Source organism: Protomyctophum parallelum (genome assembly GCF_964188405.1).
Source record: "Protomyctophum parallelum genome assembly, chromosome: 5".
In the NCBI taxonomy this organism is placed as follows: Eukaryota; Metazoa; Chordata; class Actinopteri; order Myctophiformes; family Myctophidae; genus Protomyctophum; species Protomyctophum parallelum.
The window spans coordinates 53,241,642-53,262,027 of NC_139702.1; the positions used below are offsets into that span (position 1 = coordinate 53,241,642).

A 20,386-nucleotide genomic window follows, 5' to 3' on the forward strand; every position below is an offset into this window, starting at 1 on the left:
AAAGCTTGTTTCCCACGATTTTAAGCCTGGTCAGTGACTGAAGCCCATCGAGGTCAGCGTTAATTATCCTCTAATGTGAAAGGGCTCAAATCCCCTATTTTTCCAACCAAAAGCCATCACACTGCCACCGCCCACTTCAGGCCCGCCACAAAATCAAATGTTTGATTGTATCTGCCGAGTATACGTCAGAGTCGCATAGTTATTATCCCTCAAAGACTGAAATCTGTGACGCTGCCAAGACCACTCAACAAGTCTTAAATACCTTTGTCTGCAACATGTTGCCAAGTCTGAAACAAGCATAGAGCTTGAATCAGACAGATAAAACAGACCTGTCTGAAGTGAGTGGTGCAACAGCGCCCCCTGTTGGTACCCTAAACATACATAGGGGCAAGGGACACAGGGACATTGGGACAGAGGGACGGACAAAGCTGGGCATTGGAGTGGCTGCACCATAAGTCGTGACGCACAATTTCAGCAGTGCTAAATAAAGTTTGTTACTCAATTTCCTATTTCTCCATATGGGCAAAAGATCGGTCGCATGGTAGTGGATACTGCACTGGGTACAACAAATACAAGTATAATGTGTATTGCATAAACAAAACATGTATCGTTCCCGAGTAGGCCGGTGGCTGTTTATATTATAACCTGTTGATTGTATAGCTAATGTTATTATTAGTATGTGTAACAGATACAGGGTACTCTTAACACCAGACCATAATGGGTCTGATTATGCTCTTGATCTCATTATACAGACAGCAGTGTGTAATAGGTATAAAGATTCTGTCCAAGGACTGTGTTCTAGAGCCTGGCAGGGTGAGAAAATGGTCTGGTGTAGCTGTGCATAGGTGGTTGGTGTGTTGTCTGATATACGGTGGAGGGAGCTTAGCTTGTAGGTCCATGGGGAAGTGATGGGTGTGCATTTTATACAGGCAGTGTCATGGTCCATAAGGCTGGGGATGGTACCTTTTATACAGGCAGTGTCATGGTCCAATTATTTTCAGGGACTTTTTTTTTCTGAATGTTGTCAAGCAGGCTGAGTGCTCCCAGTTTCTGACCAACCCTGATGGAGATGTTGGTCAGATGTTTCAACATAGACAGTGACTCCAAGGTCAATAATTAAGCATAGTCATAATTTACTGTTTGATCATTATCAAACATTAGGAATTTTGACCAATTTCAGTTTAACAGTACAGTGCGGGCGCACACGCACACACACACACGCACACATGCACACACACACGCACACACACACACACACACACACACACACACACACACACACACACACACACACACACACACACACACACACACACACACACACACACACACACACACACACACACACACACACACACACACACACACACACAGCATGGTAAAAGAAAAATAGGCTATACAATCCTGCAGGGAGCAAGTTGACATATGCAACCACACATGATTTTTACTGAAAATACAGACGTGTTTTGCCAAGTCTGAGCAAACAAGTACTCATGAGTACCTCACTGAGTATTTATGCTCCAAGGGTTAACATTCCCGAGGACCATCATCCTTGCTGTTTTTAGTTTTATGAGATTAAAACTATGAGATTAAAAAATAGTTAGTTAGTTAACTAACTAGTAACACAGTAACTATTTTGTTAATCTATACAATATAGCTTGAACTTTTCCCGTCATTACTTTTTAATGAAGTTATAATTTTGAAGAATCTGATCACCAAATATAGCTGAATAGTAATATACATTAGACATCATGACCTGACGAAGATGTGACCAATACATCGAAACGTTGTCATTTTTGAATTGCCCCCTGCTGATTAGAAGGCTTAAACCATTCTGTCCGGGCACACATTTTGGTGTTGGCATCATGTTATGCTTTAGCTATTGAAAAATAGCAGATCTACAAGCTCATATCGCGCCACCGAGTGGCGCGATACGAGCTTGTAGGTCTGCTATTTTTGAAAAATCGAAGAGCGACTGACATTTCTAGAATCTGATCTCAGGTCAGAATGGGTTCGTCAGACCAGCGTGTGTCCGGCGGAAACCTCGTATGAATCTGATCTCAGGTCAGAATGGGTTGTCTGAGTTGCTCCAGTGCCTCTTGCTACCAGTCCTGCCTCTGAGATGCACGAGACCAGCCTACGACAGGCTTGAGGCGCGGCGGGACTCCCCTTTGCTTTTGCATACATTAGACAGCATCAGTGGATTGAGTAAGCCAGGCCACATGAGTGAAGGGAGAGAGAGATCGATAATTTACCCTATGTCCTTATAAATACTTCAGTATGTATGAGTTCGTACAACTATACACGTACAGTTAAGTACTGTTACATGCAGATTATAATAAGTATGGTTATAATGCATTATAGACATAACATGACATTATAGACACTTCGTGTGCATATTCATATTTTGGCAGGGATCTGAATTGTGACTTCTGCTACAGAAGGTGAGCCATCACTGTGTTGCCAGTTGCTGAATCCTTGCCAATGTATCGGGCAACTCAACAGTACAGTTCTAAACTTAACAGTGAAGTACAGTACAACCTCAAAGGTCTCTCACCTGACAGCAGAGAGCACTATAAACTACTCACGCTGAACAGCATTCAGAGCACGTTCCCTTATGACAGACAACTACAACCTTCATCCCAATGGGTAACAGTGGTATAGAATACTTGACAACAGCTAAAGGATAAAATGGTTTAGCAGATTTGTATCACCGCCAGGCCGGGAAGCAGAGTTTATGTTTTTGCCCCTGTACTCGTGTCTTTGTGTCTGTCTGTGCACAGCTTGAGTGTACAGGGTTTGATGAGGTCAGATCAACATATGGAATGTCAGAACAGGTCAGCTCCATAATCCATATATGGAGATCAGAGGGTGGTAACGGGGACATTCTCTTGAGTGTACAGGGTTTGATGTGGGCGGGACCTTAATTCTCGGGCCTGTCGAGAACACGCGGCAAAGGCTGCACTAATAACTTTGGGGCGGGCCCGTCTAGCGTTTGAATGGACAGGTGTCAGTCAAAAGGGAGACATCGAAGAGGAAGGATAGATGGGGAAGGAACAACATATGGAAGGTCAGAACAGGTTCTGACATATATCCATATATGGAGATCTAAGGGTTTGAGGTCGGATGTAGAGTTGCTGGCCAATATTGATGACATCAGGCATCTCCATATATGGGCTTAATTGCGACAGCAGGGCGCATTTACTGTGACATCAGGGATCTCCACGAGACCATGGGCACCAGATATGGGGGCTTTCCCATGTATGGTGGCTGACTGAAGTTTTCATAGTAAATGCGACTTGTGGTCGCAATAAGGCTATTAAGGATAGCACATGCAGTTTAACCAGAATATCCATGACATGACTCTGGCCAGGATCAAGATGGAATAGTGAATGAGATGACAAATGTGGGCCTGGGAGCAAGACCAGTTCCCTGCCTCTCTCCACTGCCTCCCAATTGATCGAAGGGGACTGTTCACACAGAAGCAATTATCCTCCATTACCCATGAATCTTCATCACACACACCACAGCTCCCTACGAAACGCTCGGAAACACTGGTTCCTTCATCTTCCATTTTCTACATATTGTAACAGGCTTAAGATCGATGTAGTTCATATATTGGAAAGACCATGGCTGCCATTTTATAATTATCATCGTCATCACATTATACCCGTTGGCACGTAGGGAAACTTCCACACCACTGTCTGTCTTTGGTCATCATCACTCATTTTACGAAGCTTCTTTCACATTACAGATGTGTTTCCTTATACTTCACTTCATGTCTACAGCTGCTGTTATTGATCTCTGTACAACACCTGTCTGAGTGCCTTTGCATTAATCAATTAAGACACATGAATATACACCAAGAGAAATAATACTGGGGGCTTAACATTAATACACTAAAGTCTACTAATTAACGTGACACCACCTTGCATGTCAACGTAAACTGATGTTGTCCCTTGTTGAATGAATCCCGACATTCAAGGGGAGTATTTCTATCAGTCAGACATGTCTGCATTAGCGTGACTCGCCAACATCCTGACAGGAGTATGATGTCTTCTCTATTGAGATTCTCCTCTTTGTGCACTCATCCCTTTCTCTAAAGCCTACCTCCAGAGAGACAGGTCACTCATTAGTTCCTGTCTAGACATCCGTCCAGTCCAGTTGTTACTCTCTTTCTAACCTGGCATTTCTACTTGGGTGACGGAAGCACAGAGCAAGGGTACAAACATAACATGAAAATGGCATTGTGGGGTAGGTCTAATACTTCCTGGGGGGACAATGGTGCAAAAAGTGGTGCGAAAAGCCATTTCAATAAACAAGCGATAAAGAACAAACATCCCAGGAGATGGTGCCTGCATCGATGAATGGCTCTGTCTTATTTGCATCAACACTGCAAAGGTCAGTCAAGCCAATCAACAATAAAAGTAGCATGCTAGCAAACAATCACTGGTGATTATTAAGCAGATCAACAAATGTGGACAGTCAATGCCTCGTATGCAAAAAACACCAAATACCATAGGGAAAATCAGACTTGTTGTTGAGCTCTATCTGCATTTCTTGCATTTTCAAACATGTATAGCTGATAGACTGAACTGATATCCATACAGTAATTGAACTGACTGAGCATGGGGTGCTTAGTGGCTCAACTAATTAATGTGTCTGTGCATTAGGGCTAGTACACAGATTCAAGTAGTAAGTCAGATATCTCCCAGTCAACGGAGAGTCTTTCAATTGAGTAGTGTTGTTTTTTTGGAGGAGGTTTTGCCTGTTGATTCCTTCTCAATAGCACCATAAAGTTAGTTTCACCAACTTATAAGTTAGTCTACTTACGGGGCAAACTTTAAATGTCATGTCTCGCTAAAACAACGCAATAATAATTGTTCTTGCAGGCAGTGTAAATTTACCTCATACATGTCATCCCCTCACTGAGCACTCTTACCTTTCTTTCCTGTCTCACTCCAGTACAGTCAAATATAACAGAACATCTTTACAAGTCATCAAAATGACATCGAAGGTGCAGAGGTTCAGAGATTCTTTGGCAGGGCACATGGCTGTCTGTCTGCTGAGTATTCATTGTTGACGAGAATCAACCCATACTGAAAAGTGTTTTTTTTGATTGATTGAAATATTTATTAACAGTTTGTAGAATTTCAGTACATTTCAAGCACAAACTCAATACAAAGACTGTTAACTGTGAGTGGACGACCCAATTAAGCATTACACATTACACGTGTGAACTGAACTGATAAGCCATACTGACCGCTGACCGGTTATATGCTGCAAGACAATGAATATGACATGTATCATTAAATCTCTTTTTTTAAGATTTGTCTTTTCTGCCTGATAGTTTCAAGTGAAGATAGACAGGAAAGAGGCAGAGAGAGCAGGGGAGAGACATGCAGCAAGGGCGTCATGAACGGGACTCGAACAGGCGACGCGATGTCAGGCCAGAGCCTATTATATGTGGCATGCACCCAATCATCACATCTCTAACACACGTTCATTTACAATGAACGAACACACGCACACACAAACTGGGAAGTTTGGAAACACTAAATATAGTACAACAGGCAATAAAATATTCAATGGGTCATGCAGAACTATCCTTTCAAATGCCACTGCTGCCTGAGAATAACTCGTATTTATATGCTGCTATTAGGTAAAGTCATTCGGAACTTTGACATCTCTCTTGGTCCAAAATACTGCAGCTAGGGTTCTTACCAGAACCAAAACATATGACCATATTACCCCGGTCCTGGCCTCACTCCATTGGCTACCTGTGGTCCTTAGATCAGATTTGAAAATATTATGGTTTGTTTTTAAAGCACGGAATGACCTTGCACCTGCTTATATTTCTGACCTTGTGTCCCCTATGCGCCTATGCCCGCAACCTCAGATGGGCAGATCAGCTGCTCCTCGAGGTGACCACCACGGCCAGACTCAGAACAGGTGATATAAAGAGCTTTTGTTATAAGGGCCCCTCAGTCACCCGTGGAATCAACTTCCCTTGGAAGTTAGACAGGCTACCTAACTGGGCACTTTGAAAACTATCCTAAAGAGGATGGCTTTTTTGTTAGAACCTTTGGCTAATGCATTTTTTATTTATTTTGTATACGCATGTGTTTTTTTGCTTTTGTGATTTGTTGTAATTTGTGTTGTGAAGCACTTTGTAAACTTGCTTTTGAAAAGTTGAAAAGTGCTATATAAATAAAGTTTATTATTATTATTATTATGAGAAATTCATTTATTTAAACACTGGTGGTTGGAACAGTGGAGAGCATGGAGAAGCAGGAGGCTTGTCACCAGAAAGTCACTGGTTTGAGTCCCTGATCTCGAATTAAAGTTTTATTAAGCTCCATCGTCCTTTACCTCAATCTGAGCCCTAAAGACGCTAAAGATGGCGTGCGTGTGCGCAGAGATTTGGGATTTTGGATGACGTCACACCATGGAGCCCTAGGGGGGCTAGCCACGGATGCTAAAAACAGCTATTGGACAGTAAATAAAATACTATTTGTAAGGGCCAAATGAGTACAATTATCAAGTGAATTTGTGACCATGGGGTGGCGCTGTTATCCTTATAAGCGTCAGGTTCACTGGCATCTGTAGGCAGGATTGACCCGGAAGGGCAATGGTTTTTGACCGCAGGTACGTCACTGTGTTGTTCAAACACTGGAGCGAAATGTTTGTTGGTCTGAAATGTTTGTCTGTCTATGCTGATTATTGTTTATTCTGATCACGCAGATATTGATGCCATACTCGCCACTTGGAAATAAACGTGTCAAAGGCAAGAGCTGCCTGCCAGTGTGTTTATTATGCATTGTGGGGCTGACACACAGAACAAATAGTATGACATTGAAACAGCGCGTCAACCAGGTCCATCTACGGGATCAACTCCTCGAGAGCTAAGACGGGGCTCTTATACTATTAATTCTGGATTAATAGACATTAAAGAAACCAGAGATTTCCCAGGTTTGGCACAGGAGGGTACAAGCAATAAACTTGGGTTTGGCATACATTTACCAAATGAATGAGTGAGAGCTGGAGAGCAACCAGGAAAATGAGGCTGACCAGTCACTGCCACAGACACTGGAAGCTCCCAGCCAGCAAGCTTGTGCTATTGGAGCCAACCAACACACTGGCACTGATGGCAAGGGCGTCCTACACCTACATAACACCTCTTCCTTTAGTACTAAAGTGGCAAAAAGAACTGATGAGCTGGCCAGATGTATGGAGGATCGAGATGACTTGGATTTCCGGCTACCATTGGAGCCCATGGAAGAGTGATGTGTGCATGCTTTGACGGTAACAAACGAAAAGGAAAGTTCGGTAAATCGGATTAGCCCATTCTGACCTGAGATCAGATTCAAACGAGGTTTCCGCGGACACACACTGGTCCTGATGAACCCATTCTGACCTGAGATCAGATTCTAGAAATGTCAGTCGTTCTTCGATTTTTTTCAAAAATAGCAGACCTACAAGCTCGTATCGCGCCACTCGGTGGCGCGATATGAGCTTGTAGATCTGCTATTTTTCAATAGCTAAAGCATAACATGATGCCAACACCAAAATGGGTGCCCGGTCAGAATGGGTTAAACCCCTATGCTGCGCTATGGGGTGATGAAAATGAACGAGCAAATGGAATCGTGCACGCCGCACAATGCCTGGCACAAGCCCAAATCACTTTTTTGACTATACAATTATAAAAACACAATGGACACAAGGAAGTGGCAGGCACTCACTTATGCTGATTATAGGAAAATCACAAAGAGATGCGTAGGAGAATAAGGAGAGATGACGCAGCATGACTCCGGACATCTCCGTTGCAGGCGTGCAGTGCGCGCCGCTATACCAAACTAATTTGGCATTACGGCTTTACGGGTGCTTTTAAACTCCACTATGCGCCTTCCCAAATGTGTGTGACCAAAATAGCAATTTAGGGGAAAGCGTGCCAACACGCCCATCAAAGGGCACCTACGGACGGCTGCAATTCGAAACTGGCCTCTGTAAAATCTGAATCCCCCCCACCCCCCCACCCCATTTCCCTCACTGTATATTGTATATTGTATATTTTCCCAGTGCTTGTATATTTTCCCTTTTTTGCTTCCCATATGATGAATTCCTGTTCTGTTCTTTAGCTACATAGAAATGTCTATTTGTATGTCTCTAAATGGGTGTATGTCTTTAAATGTTTTGATGAATTGAACAATGTGGACCCTGTTGTAAACAAGTGTAATGCTTAATTGGGTCGTCCACTCACAGTTGACAGTCTTTGTATTGAGTTTGTGCTTGAAATGTACTGTAAATTCTACAAACTGTTAATAAATATTTCAATCAATCAATCAGTCATGACCACACCTCTAGGCGCAAATACCGGTGTTGGCATACAGTAATGGATAGCGGGTGACGCTGGACCAAAATACCATTAAGGGACAGAGCAAGCCTCCTATACTCGTAGTTTTCGGGCAGTGGCTGACTTGCGGGCCGCGTTGTGGGTAACGGTGGCGACGAAAATGGAGCACATAGACTCTAGGGCCCCATTTTCGTCAGTGCTATAAGCCCCTTATCCCTAAACTTCTTTGACATTACACTATTTATTTTCACACTATTTTTAAAAACATTTTTGAATATGGCCTAGTTCAAATAGCCAATCTACAGACTACAAGCTCACAACCTGTTGATGTAGATCGGCTAGATTTGAATGTTTTTCAAAATGGTAAAAAAAGTCAAAGAAGTTTTAAGCACTGACAAAAATGGGGCCACTTGTCTGGCTACTTGAGAATACTGTCCATGTCTGCGTGAATGAGTCCGAGTTGCATCATGTTACAGTACGGAGGACTTTTGCCACTTGACAAGAACATCTAACATCTGTTGAAATGCAGGTCTGAATTTGATCTCATTCTCCAGGACCAGAAACGAACCATATGTGACTGCTATTATCCTTCCAAGGGTCTGGGTGAGTTATTGGCTGGCAAAGTGTCTCACTTCAGCTTGAATGGTCGGCCGTTTGTCACATGTTATACTGCCAGAGCAAAGCACACAGGCATGAGGGAGAGAGAGAGAGAGAGAGAGAGAGAGAGAGAGAGAGATGGGGGGGTGCTACAATAATACCCATCCATCCATGCCTGTGATTATGCCCTTGCATGCTTTTGTATTTCTATATAGGCCCTATATTCAAGCCCAGCAACAATCAGTTATAATTTGGCATGCAGACACTGGTCACACTGCAGTTTCCAGCTCTGTCAAATTTGGCAACGTTGTTCCAAGAGCTGACTCTGAGATAGGCTATAGGGCCGCTTGGCCTACAGCGCCTCAGTTTGAACTCTCCCAGGGGAACACGCTTCAAGACCTACTACCCCTCAGGCACACAGCGTGCGCGGAGCAAATTACAAAAATTATATCTGCCCGTGTTTTAAAATGACCGCAGCAGGAGACTGGACGTGTAGTAGCCGTGATTATCTTTGGCGAACGAATTATTTATGTCGTACTTTATTCATGAAATCACGTTAGACGTGGTCACGTGGAATTAAATGAACAGGTATCTAAGTGCATTTATCTTTCACCGAAATCTGGATCATGCACGGTTGCACGCTATTCAGGGGGAAAGGGCCAGTCAAGGTCTTCAAAAGCAGAGCCAGGCTTTCGATTCGAATGAAATGAAATGAATGAATGTCAACTGATTAGAAGACAGGGTGGCAGTATAAACAAGCTGCATTGCTATGGGTTATTAGTATTCATATTTGCCCTGCATTAGCTCGGATCAATCACATTCAACACATGATGTGGGTGTGGGAGTCGAGGCGCAGCATATAACCGAACATGGTTACAATAAATGTAGCAGGCTAGCTTAATAACTAACTACCGGCGGACAGGACCCGGTAGCTAATAAATCACCGCATATCAATCAACGCATTCATTTATTATGGACGCCCATATCATGCATATTGGCTCAAAACGAATTGAATGTCCAGAATTTGCCCGTCGTTCGCATCCGCGTTATTTTAAAACATTTGCATGAACCGCGGAGTGGGCAGTGGCCACGAAATGACAATTCTACACACATGTATACACACCTCACAATGGCATACGTAAAACCACACGCGCAATCAATGTATCAAAAGAAAAGCCGTGTCTCTCACCTCGCAATCTTCTCCCCATTTTTCGCTCAAGCCCAAGGAACCGCTCCAGCACTCCGTTGACGTCACGCGCCCCACTCTGCAGCAGAATCCAGTGTAGGCCTGCAGTACCGTTCACCACAGACAGGGGCAGAGCAGAGGTGAGGGGTGGATGGATGGATGATAGGCTGAGTCTGACTGACAGTCTGACACCAAAGTACCTCTCTGCTAGAGGATTTGTCACTGTTTGATATGAGGTCCGACGAGAGTGATGAACAGGAGGGGGGGGGTCTTTCAGACAATGTTCAACTTCCATGGGAGAGAGAGGGGGAGAGAGAGAGAGAGAGAGAGAGTCAGGAGTCAGGAGTCGAACCCGAGGCACGCTGTCCGTCTGGCCTTGGTTAAACCTTTTGAGGAGCCCCTCTTATGTCCAGCTTTGAGGATTTGTGCACACATTGAATGCCGTTGACAATGAATGGCCAGCTTTGAGTGTTTGTGTAAACACAAACATTGAAGGCGAAGGTGAGAACACATTGTGATTGAATGAGATGATGTATGATGATAAGAGCGGTCCTCATTTCACAGGGGTGTGATTTTCTTATATCTTCATCTTTATCCAATCACCACTAACGTGCTATGATGTGTGAATGTGTGAATGATACACACATGGTTTAAACATTTTCAACACAACTTGCCATTAAGGGACAACCCATAAATAATTAAAAAAAAAAATCACACCAATTGACAAGAGAGGGGCGCTCTTATCATCGCACATCATCTCATTCCGGCCGGTCACAATTTGCGTCATCGCCTTCGCCATCAATGTTTGTGTTGCATAATGTTTGTGTTTACACAATGTTTGTGTTTACACACACCAAAATTGTCCATTCATTGTCAATGGCATTTCATGTTTGTGTTAGGACAACATTTGGGATACACACACCAAAAGCTGGACATATAGGTGAGGGGTCAAAATCATAACGTTTTTGAGATAATTGCATTGTTCTGCAACAAACAGACAAATGGGTCACATTTGTGGGGCCCGCCCCTAGTTTAAGTCAATTCGCTTTTGATTCTGCTTTGTGTATAGACAAGACTAGAGGCCCTATAGCCTGAGACTCTACACACAATCAGCAACAACACTAATAATAGAGCCCTCCCCCGACGTCCCATAGACGTTTCAGAAAGTATTTCTTTAAAGACCGTTAAGCCTCGGACAAAGCCAACTCAAAACTCGGAACTCGGAACAATAGCCTGGAAGAAAAAAGGGCAGGGTACAACACCTGTTTTTCTTCTGTCTAATTGTTTTTTCGGCACAACATTTTTCGTTTATTGTCATGATTTGTCACTATCAGTTGGCTTTGTCCGAGGCTTTACAGGTCTTTAAATAAATACTTTCTGAAACGTCTATGGGGAAAATGAATGGGAAATTCTCTTCCAGGCTGCTGCGACGCTCTACTATAGCAATACTAGATTGCTTATTGATTGATTATTTACAGAGTGGGATGAGGGGCAGAGGATGACAGTCCCACAAGGCTCCTTCCGTGGAGGACAGTGCAAGTGTTAGCCTGGCTCGCTGGTCCCAAGAGGAGCCCCAGTCAGAATGCTGTGTAATAGCAGAAAAACAGGATTTCATAAAAAGGGTAAATCAGACGTGGATTACCTCTTAGTAGTTTCCTCCCTAGATTCCTCCCCCACAAGTTCCTGGGGTGGCTCAGGGGGTAGAGTGGACGGTAGAACAGCCGGATGGGAACTGCAAGGTTCCCATTTTGATCCCGGCCTCCCCCAGAGTTAGTGTCGAAGTGTCCTTGAGCAAGACTCTGAACCACTAATTGCTCCTGATGGGCAGGTTGGTGCATTGCATGGTTTCCACCACCGTCGATGTATGAATATGTGTGTGTGCAGTGTTGGGTAACTTAATATATTACGTAATATATTACCGGAATACGGTAACTTGTAATAAAATACATTACTTAACAAAAATTAAGTAATATGTAATATATTCTTCTTCTTTTTTACCTACATTTTTATCCCACGATTTTGTAACCCAGTTTTTCTTTTCACCCAGTGCCAATTATCTAATGTAATCCTGGGCGCTACACTTCCTCTGCCAACCTGGGGGGGCAGGGGACTGACCTCATGCCTCCTTCTATGCATGAGGAGTCCAAGCTGCTTCTTTTCACCTGACAGGGGGGAATTTCCCCGGCCGGACGTAGCGCGTGGAAGGGACACGTTATTCTGACCAGTTCCTTTCCCCTCCATCAGGCGCCCCGGCTGGCCAGGGGGAGGTCGTTTTAGGGACCAGGATTACGGCATGTTTTTGTGAGGGTATCTACCCTAAGGGACACGGGGAGAACATGCAAACTCCACACAGAAAGGCCCTATCGCCAACCCCCGCCTCGGTAATATATTCTAAAAATCTTTCTGTATTTATACTGCATTACTTTCTGTATTACTTTCTGTCTGTCTGTCTCGTTGCCCGTGGCTCTGTCTTGTGACATTATGAGACAACTGCAGAAGTTAAAGAATTACGTATTTCCGCTCCCCACTAATAGTTCTCAGGTCTGGTGTTTGTCCTCTTTTTTGTCGTGTTTTCAAATGGATTTGGCTTGGTGGCCGTTTGGCCTCGCCTTATTGTAGATACGCCACTGGTCTACGCAATGTATAATTTATAATTTGTGGAGTCTCGCCACAGTACCAAGGGAATAATGGGCGCGTTCCTATGACAACCAGACAAACGCCGACCTCGCCGACGCGCTCCGCCCACGGACGTGTCATAGACGCCATCTACTACCCCAGTGCGATCCTACACCAGCTGCGTCTAATGCGGCCGCCGCCCTATTAGCAATCAGCGACGGCCGCAACCTGTCAGCCGCGCCCTTTATAAACGCCATCTGAACTTAGCACTGACACTGGCTGGTTCACCCAAGAACGCTCGGACAGTGTATGTCGACAGCTTGGCGCTGGATGGTAAGTCCACACTCCTCTCGGTACCGGATCCCTCGACACTAACTAAACTCACTGTTTGATTGTTTGTACCGCAACTCAATTCTGTCTTGTATTCCACTTCATCAGGCTTGTAGGAGTGGGGCTGAAAGCACACACGGGAGTGTGTGCCCCCCATAAACAAGTGACGAGTGGAAAGCCGCACATATACCTGGAAACCCACCTGACTCGGTTCGGGGACGAGTAGCAGAAGACGGGACCCTCGTATCGACTGGCAGTCCACCGCACGTTAAGGTCACAGTAAGACAACCGTTCTCTCACTATCACCCGTTTGGCTAAGAAGAGGCACTCACAGACGCTTGAGAAGCTAAGGATAATAGGAAGAATTGTGAATGAAGAAAAGCACCTTGTTGATGGTTACTGAAGAGAAGACGTTTAGTTAAAGTGTCACGTTAACCCTGAAGATTGTGAAAGAAGAAGACCTTGGTAGATGTTTATCGAAGAAAGCATGTTCTAGTTAAAGTGTCACGTTAACCCTGTGAACGAAGACAGGCCGTTGTGTTCAGTTAACCCCTTAAAAGACTTTAAGTTGGCGCGAGCCCCCCTTACACCGGTGAAAGAAGACCGAGACTGTGATTAGAAATATAGTGCTTTTTCTGTTAACCCACTGGTTGCCTTTGACGTACAGCTACGGCGACCCCAGTATATAAAGAGAGAGAGTATAAATGCTTGTGTACCTACCTGTTGGCCGAGCCTAAGGGGCCCTGGGTTACATACTCACCCGGTCCCAATCCAAGTACTTTTACTCTGATTACTCCCCCAAACGTATCCGTGTACTTCTACTCAAAAGTACTCTTCTATGTCCTGTGGATAGAGAAAGTTACCTAACACCGTACCCACCTCCGGGGGAGCCTCCTGGCACCCCCTGGACCCTGGAAAAGAAGAAGAGGAAAGTTATAGAAAAGTCTAGTTGGTAGATAGCCTAGACCGGAGTCTCAGGCCCCATCCCTGTACTTACCTTGTGCTCTGACCGCTTGCTAACACCCCTCTCATCCTCTGCAGTGACGTTTCAATCCAAGGAGACCTGACTTCAAGGAAGAATGTTATCTCATGCATAATCTGATGTGATATTGACTTTTGTCTGACATTATCTGAAATAAAACAAGGGGCGCCACCGTGTGTCAAACCCTTGATACTGCATTCTGACTCCTGATTCCCACCCGACCTCCCACAAATTATACTAAATATTGAATTGTTCGATTTGAGCATTTAAAAAAAAGTAATATGTAATAGTAATATTAATATATTACTCTTGCTCAGACAGTAATATGTAATACAATATATTACTTGATAAATTAAGGTAATAAGAAATGTATTCCAAATATAAAGTAATATACCCAACACTGTGTGTGTGTGTGTGTGTGTGTGTGTGTGTGTGTGTGTGTGTGTGTGTGTGTGTGTGTGTGTGTGTGTGTGTGTGTGTGTGTGTGCTGTGAATGGGTGAATGTAATGGACAATCTAAGTGCTTTGGATGAAAGCGCTATATAAATGCAACAGTAGCCCCTTTAATGTTTTTGTTTAAGCAGTCAGAAGTTTTTTGAAAGTGCAATAAAAGGAAAACATTCTTTACATGAGCTTTGAAAAATTTCCTTCACTTTATCTTCAACATTTGCAAAGTACTTCATTTGTACCAGCAGCGCTTTGGCAGCTGGAAGCTGTCCTTTACGCAGAGCGGTATCTATCTGCCCAGTTAAGTCTTTCAGCTTCACTTTTGTGCTTTTGCCAATGCTGTTGACTTCCTCTGTACTCTGGGCTTCGTCCACAGCTTCATTGATCTCCACCAGCTCCAATAGAAACTGTGCATCAGCTCCAGGGTCTGTCTCCGCCTCCATCCATCCATCCCCTCCAGCAACAGCATGTAGAGGCCTCGACTCAAAGGCTTCTGCAAGGTCCTATATGCTTTTTATTCACCAGAACAGACTGCTTCTCTGAATACTCTTGTTCTTTCTGAGTTTTTTGGCTGAAGTTGTCAGGATGTAGAGACCGCTGTAGTTGTAGGTATCTCTTCTGTAGCTGTTGTGTGTCCAGTGTGAAGGTCTGGTCACACGCCATAATCTTAAAGTATGACACGTCTTCACTCGGGGGCTGCACCACTTTGCAAGACAGGCAGAAGAAGGCAGGAGTTTCTTCTCCTTCAAGAGGCTGCTTGCAGTTCCAACAGTGTGTTGTTGCTTGGGCTGAACAGTAGATTCTTGACGAGTCCAGAAGATTAGTGTGGTGGTACTGGTACATCACCTCTCTGTCCTTGAACAGAGGTCTGGCCTTCATGTAGCTTCTGCTGTGTCTCGCCATGTCCTCGGTAGAGCAGTAGGTGATGGACTTGGACTGTGCAGTAGTTGGTATGCAGGTTGAGTGGGCACCTGTTGCATAAGTAGCAGCTTTTAACAACAAACAGCTGTTTCTGTTAGCCGCTATTACGCAGTTATTTGAGCACTGTAAACAATGACACATACACACCAGCCTCAGACTGTACATTGACATAGGCCTACTTCTAAACCACGGGAATATATTACTGTAGACTAATTCAAAATAATGTGTATGTATGACTTGGTAGGGAAGCTCCATGGTGAATGATTTTTACTTTTATTATTTATACACTTTTTTGCCCTCATATGATTGGACAATATACGGTGATATCACAATATGTAATATATATATTGCCTATACTATAGGCAATCCTGGGGGAGTGTGGTTTCCTATAGGCCCTATAGGCAAACACACTCCCCAGGATTGCGTTGTCAATGCCTGTGTGCAAATTCTGATCAATTGCTCGAGCCACTGAGATGAAGGGAGAAATCTCGTTATGAGGAGATATCTGATGTGGCACACCTGATATGCGATGCCCAGTCAATCACGGCGCAGAATGGCACACCTTCTAGCCAATCACGGCGATTCCGTTCTCAGATTTCGACTACACAATTTCAATTCAATTATTATTAGTGTGGTTGCCCTTTGGGCCCAAAGGGCCCAGACTATTGTTATTGTGACACTTTCTTTTTCCTCCAGAGTAATCGAGTAATCGAATCGAGTAATCGAATCGAGTAATCGAATAATCGAATCGAGTAATCGAATAATCGAATCGAACTTCCGTTGTGATTGGCCGAGCTTTGCATAACGTTTGTAGCAGCTAATTGGCTGTTGTTGGTTATGTAACCAATCTATGTTTTACAATCGTTTATAAAGACATGAGTTCCATTGAAGGGGCAGAAGACCAAACTATTCAAGCATTATAGAAGTTTTAAAATTAGGGAGGGGCCTATGTAAGCGACTGTGGCAACCACACTTTGCAACCACACTTTGCACTTTGCGAAGACCCCTTATTGTCTTAACATATTGCGCCATTTTTCGCAGTTTTGGCAGTTCTGTGCTGTCATTTTCCACAAAATTCGGCAATAGGGTCGAGGGTTGAGGATTTTCGTAGCCTGGTTAAACCGCCTGGTTAAACCGCCTGGTTAAACCGCCTGGTTAAACCACCTGGTTAAACCACCTGGTTAAACCACCCTGCTGCTAATGCATGGTTGTTGTGGGAATACAGCATTTACTTTACAGATTCAACCAATCAGTGTAACAAAAAAACTGACGTCATCTCAGTCTCCAACCTACTGTAATTTGGAAGAGTATGATGTCACTCCTCTCTATATAACATTACGTGTAGAGATGCACGATATAATCAAATCGGAATCGTCCATAAAAATGCCATATCAGTATCGGATCGGTCTCAAAATAATCCTGATTATTTTCAGCGACATTGATGATGTAATAATAATTTGACTATCAATGGCTTTGTACACATTCTGTAGTCATTCAGTTGTTAAAACACAAAATAGACACTTGGAAAATCGTAATTTTCGCTGTATCGAGCATCAAGTAGTATTTCACTACCAATTAGAAGACAGAGAAGGGCATATTGTGTATAGATTTTTTCTTTGTTGTTTTATTAGCCTACTTTTATAGCTTGAGCCCGTCTTATCGCTGCTTGCAGCTATATTTTATCATTGATTCCAATTTGAACTCTGAACGCAATATGATCAGTATTTATTTTTCTGCAGCAACTAGTACGTTAAGGTCACACAGCATCATTAATGCACAAGAGCAGTTGCTTATGATGGCACTGGCGTCCAGGGGGCCTTTTTCTTTGGGATGGCACCCATGGTGCAACAAGTAAACTAAAGGTGCAACAAGACATTATGGAAGGGGCTTCTGTTCCTTCTGGACTGAAGGAACATAATGATATGACTCTGTTCACAGAATAATATTGACTGGTATTTGCACTTTCATCCTTCTGCTGCTTGCATTTGGTAGGTATTGCTAATGCAGTATATGCAAAAGGAAATGAGGGGAGTTCGCAGCCCACATGTGCACACAAACACAATATGGGTGGTACCTCCTAATTTCCAGTGTTGGGGAGTATTAAGCTACATGTAGCTGAGCTACGTAGCTGAGCTACATTTTGCTGTAGCTTGTGGTATTTTAGCTACATTCATATTTGTGTACCTCGTCAAGTAGCTCAACTACCTTTTGGGTCATTTTTTGTAGCTTAGCTACTGAAGTTACAAGCTACAATTTTGGGCAATAACATGAAAGAAATATATAAATTTTGACCATTGGTTGCTGTGTTAATTCTTGTACTAGAACCCCCTTTGAAAAATCAAGGACTGTTCCTTTTTCTGATTGCTTTGAGGGCATATGAGCACTTGACAGCTGCCTCTAATTGGCCTCTGATTGGCCCTGGTATCACAGGGTGGGAGGGGTCTCCCAGGGGGGAGCAGGGGTCTCCTAGAGGGGAGGAGGGGTCTCCCAGAGGGGAGCAGGGGGAGGAGGGGTCTCCCAGAGGGGAGCAGGGGGAGGAGGGGTCTCCCAGAGGGGAGCAGGGTGGGGGGGTCTCCCAGAGGGGAGCAGGGTGGGGGGGTCTCCCAGAGGGGAGCAGGGTGAGGAGGGGTCTCCCAGAGGGGAGCAGGGTGGGAGGAGGGGTCTCCCAGAGGGGAGCAGGGGGAGGAGGGGTCTCCCAGAGGGGAGCAGGGTGAGGAGGGGTCTCCCAGAGGGGAGCAGGGGGAGGAGGGGTCTCCCAGAGGGGAGCAGGGGGAGGAGGGGTCTCCCCGAGGGGAGCAGGGTGGGAGGGGTCTCCCAGAGGGGAGGAGGGGTCTCCCAGAGGGGAGGGGTCTCCCGCATGTACATTCTCAATTTAACGCTGAAAAATAAAAAGTAGCTGAGCTACTTTGAGCTACTTTTTCCATGTAGCTGTAGCTTTACAAGCTACATCTCTCCGGTGGTAGCTATGTAGCTTGATCAAGCTACTGCCATGGTGAGCTACTTGTAGCTTTACAAGCTACGCTTTCAAAGTAACTTGCCCAACACTGCTAATTTCTATGATATCAGTTTTAATGAAGCTGCAAATTCAGAAGTGATAACTTAACTGCACAGAAATCAGAGTCATTAATAGAGAAATGGCCCACGTTTGCTCTCTCTGTAATCTAATAGTAAGAGTAAAGCTGTGTGCGTGCGTGCGTGTGTGTGTTTATTAGTGTCACTTGTGCACCACTTAGTGGCCAAAGTGGGGAAGTGCATGCATAGGCTATTGAGTTAACTCATAAAAAGGTTTATGGTTTATCGCCCACGTTTCGAAGAATAGATGATATAGTGACTAGAGGTCCCCCTACATACCACAATTCCTGTTCGATTTGGATTATTACATGATAATATTGAATGTCAAATAATGGTTTGTTAGATTAAGTACTTTTTGTATCTAGCCAGTTTCTGATGGGGGGAAATGCCAAATCATATCCAAATGACTGTTAATTCATTCAAATCTAATGATTAAACCAAAACCATTCACATCCCATTTTCATCACCCAAATATTGAAACAAAAATGTGAGGAAAAATATGCTATAGCCTGCCCTATATGAAGAAAGCATGCAATGACTTACTTCAGCCATTAGATTCCTTTGGTACCTGCTGATCATATAGGCTTAGTCAAGTGCTCGTTTTGTGTAGGTTTTTAGGCTATAGGCTTGAAATTCACTTTCAACATAGTGGAATACACTTTCTTTAATAAAACAAGGCCTATCACACGACATATATAGGCCTAATTGGCATTTTTTTAAAGGCTCTAAATAGCCTAGCATCCAGACGTGCCAAGAAAAAGATTGACATAATCCCAACAAAAGATTTCGTAAACTCCACCCCTTCGACATTTTGATAGAATAAGTGATGCGCTGTGCAGTTATCAAAAAATGTAATAATTTTAGATTGAACACCTTCGTCCATCCCTCCGTTTCCATATTTATGAGAAGAGACTGACATAGTCATTGTGGGGATAATTACAGTGGTGAAGTTCTTTTGTTCTACAGATTGGTGGAGATTGAAACGTGCATGTGCTCCGCTTTGCTGGGCTCATGGCAAACCTTCCCGCGAGGATATTATTAGTCACGTTTGCTTAGCAACCATAACACATGTTGGACTTTTTTTCTTGCCACAGCCAAGGAAACAATTTGCCAAGAGTTTATTTTAGTTTTTGGCCATGAGGATGTAGGAACGATGTAAGAGCGGTGAATGGAAGGAAATGTAAGGGTTCGCCTGTGAAGCGCTCGACAATAATATGAAGCATAGCCTACTCATGCTGATGATGTCAATTGAAATACCATTGACTTTTGTTTTGAGGAGACTCTATGGTCTAGATTAGAATGATGACGGTTCTGCTATGGTAAACAAAAGTAGGCTATGCACATCAAACAACAGCCAGCATGATCTGATCAAGCAAAAAACGTGATAATTATGCTACTCTAGTCTATTCCCTTCCCATAGTTATTACGACCTGAGGGAATGACCAATATCAGTTCAATAGTCACATGTCACACAAAATATCCTATTCTTAAAAAAACACTATCAGGATGAAGCTGAAACTGTGATGTAACAATATGCAGCAATGGCCATGACAGTTGTGCTTCTGAACAGCAGGGGGCACCAGTAATATTCTTCCAAGAATTAAGCATAATAGGCTAAATAGCACTTACCTTTAGATATATGTCTAATGAATTATCAAAACGAAGTAATCTCAATCCAATTTACTACATGTATGACATTGTGTGATGCCGAAAATCAACAGTGTGTGAGTGTGTATAGGCCTGAAAGCCTATGGTATCTCTCCGAAATAGAATAATGGGATAGCAATATGGTACGTATGATGCCTAAAAATAATGCAGGAGAAATTACTTATCTCTGTATGAATGTACTGGGTCTTAAGTGGGCTCGTCGAGAGAGACAGAGA

At 43.7% G+C, this 20,386-nt stretch overlaps 2 protein-coding genes across 3 annotated transcripts in view; both read right to left on the reverse strand.

Annotated features, from left to right (window-relative positions):
• fbxo41 (F-box protein 41) overlaps positions 1-10,186 on the reverse strand; it is a 53,660-nt gene extending 43,474 nt beyond the window's left edge. For both annotated transcript variants that reach the window (XM_083764634.1, XM_083764633.1), the window contains exon 1: positions 10,140-10,186. The gene's annotated coding sequence lies outside the window, so the exon portion shown is untranslated. The remainder of the gene's footprint in view (positions 1-10,139) is intronic.
• A 3,718-nt stretch (positions 10,187-13,904) lies between these two features.
• LOC310858428 (iron-sulfur cluster co-chaperone protein HscB-like) lies at positions 13,905-15,413 on the reverse strand (the record flags this gene model as incomplete). The annotated part of the gene is given in 4 exon segments (XM_083764535.1): positions 13,905-13,993; positions 14,692-14,953; positions 14,956-15,024; positions 15,027-15,413. Coding segments are annotated over 4 exon segments (807 nt in total).
• Between the last annotated feature and the right edge of the window lie 4,973 nt (positions 15,414-20,386).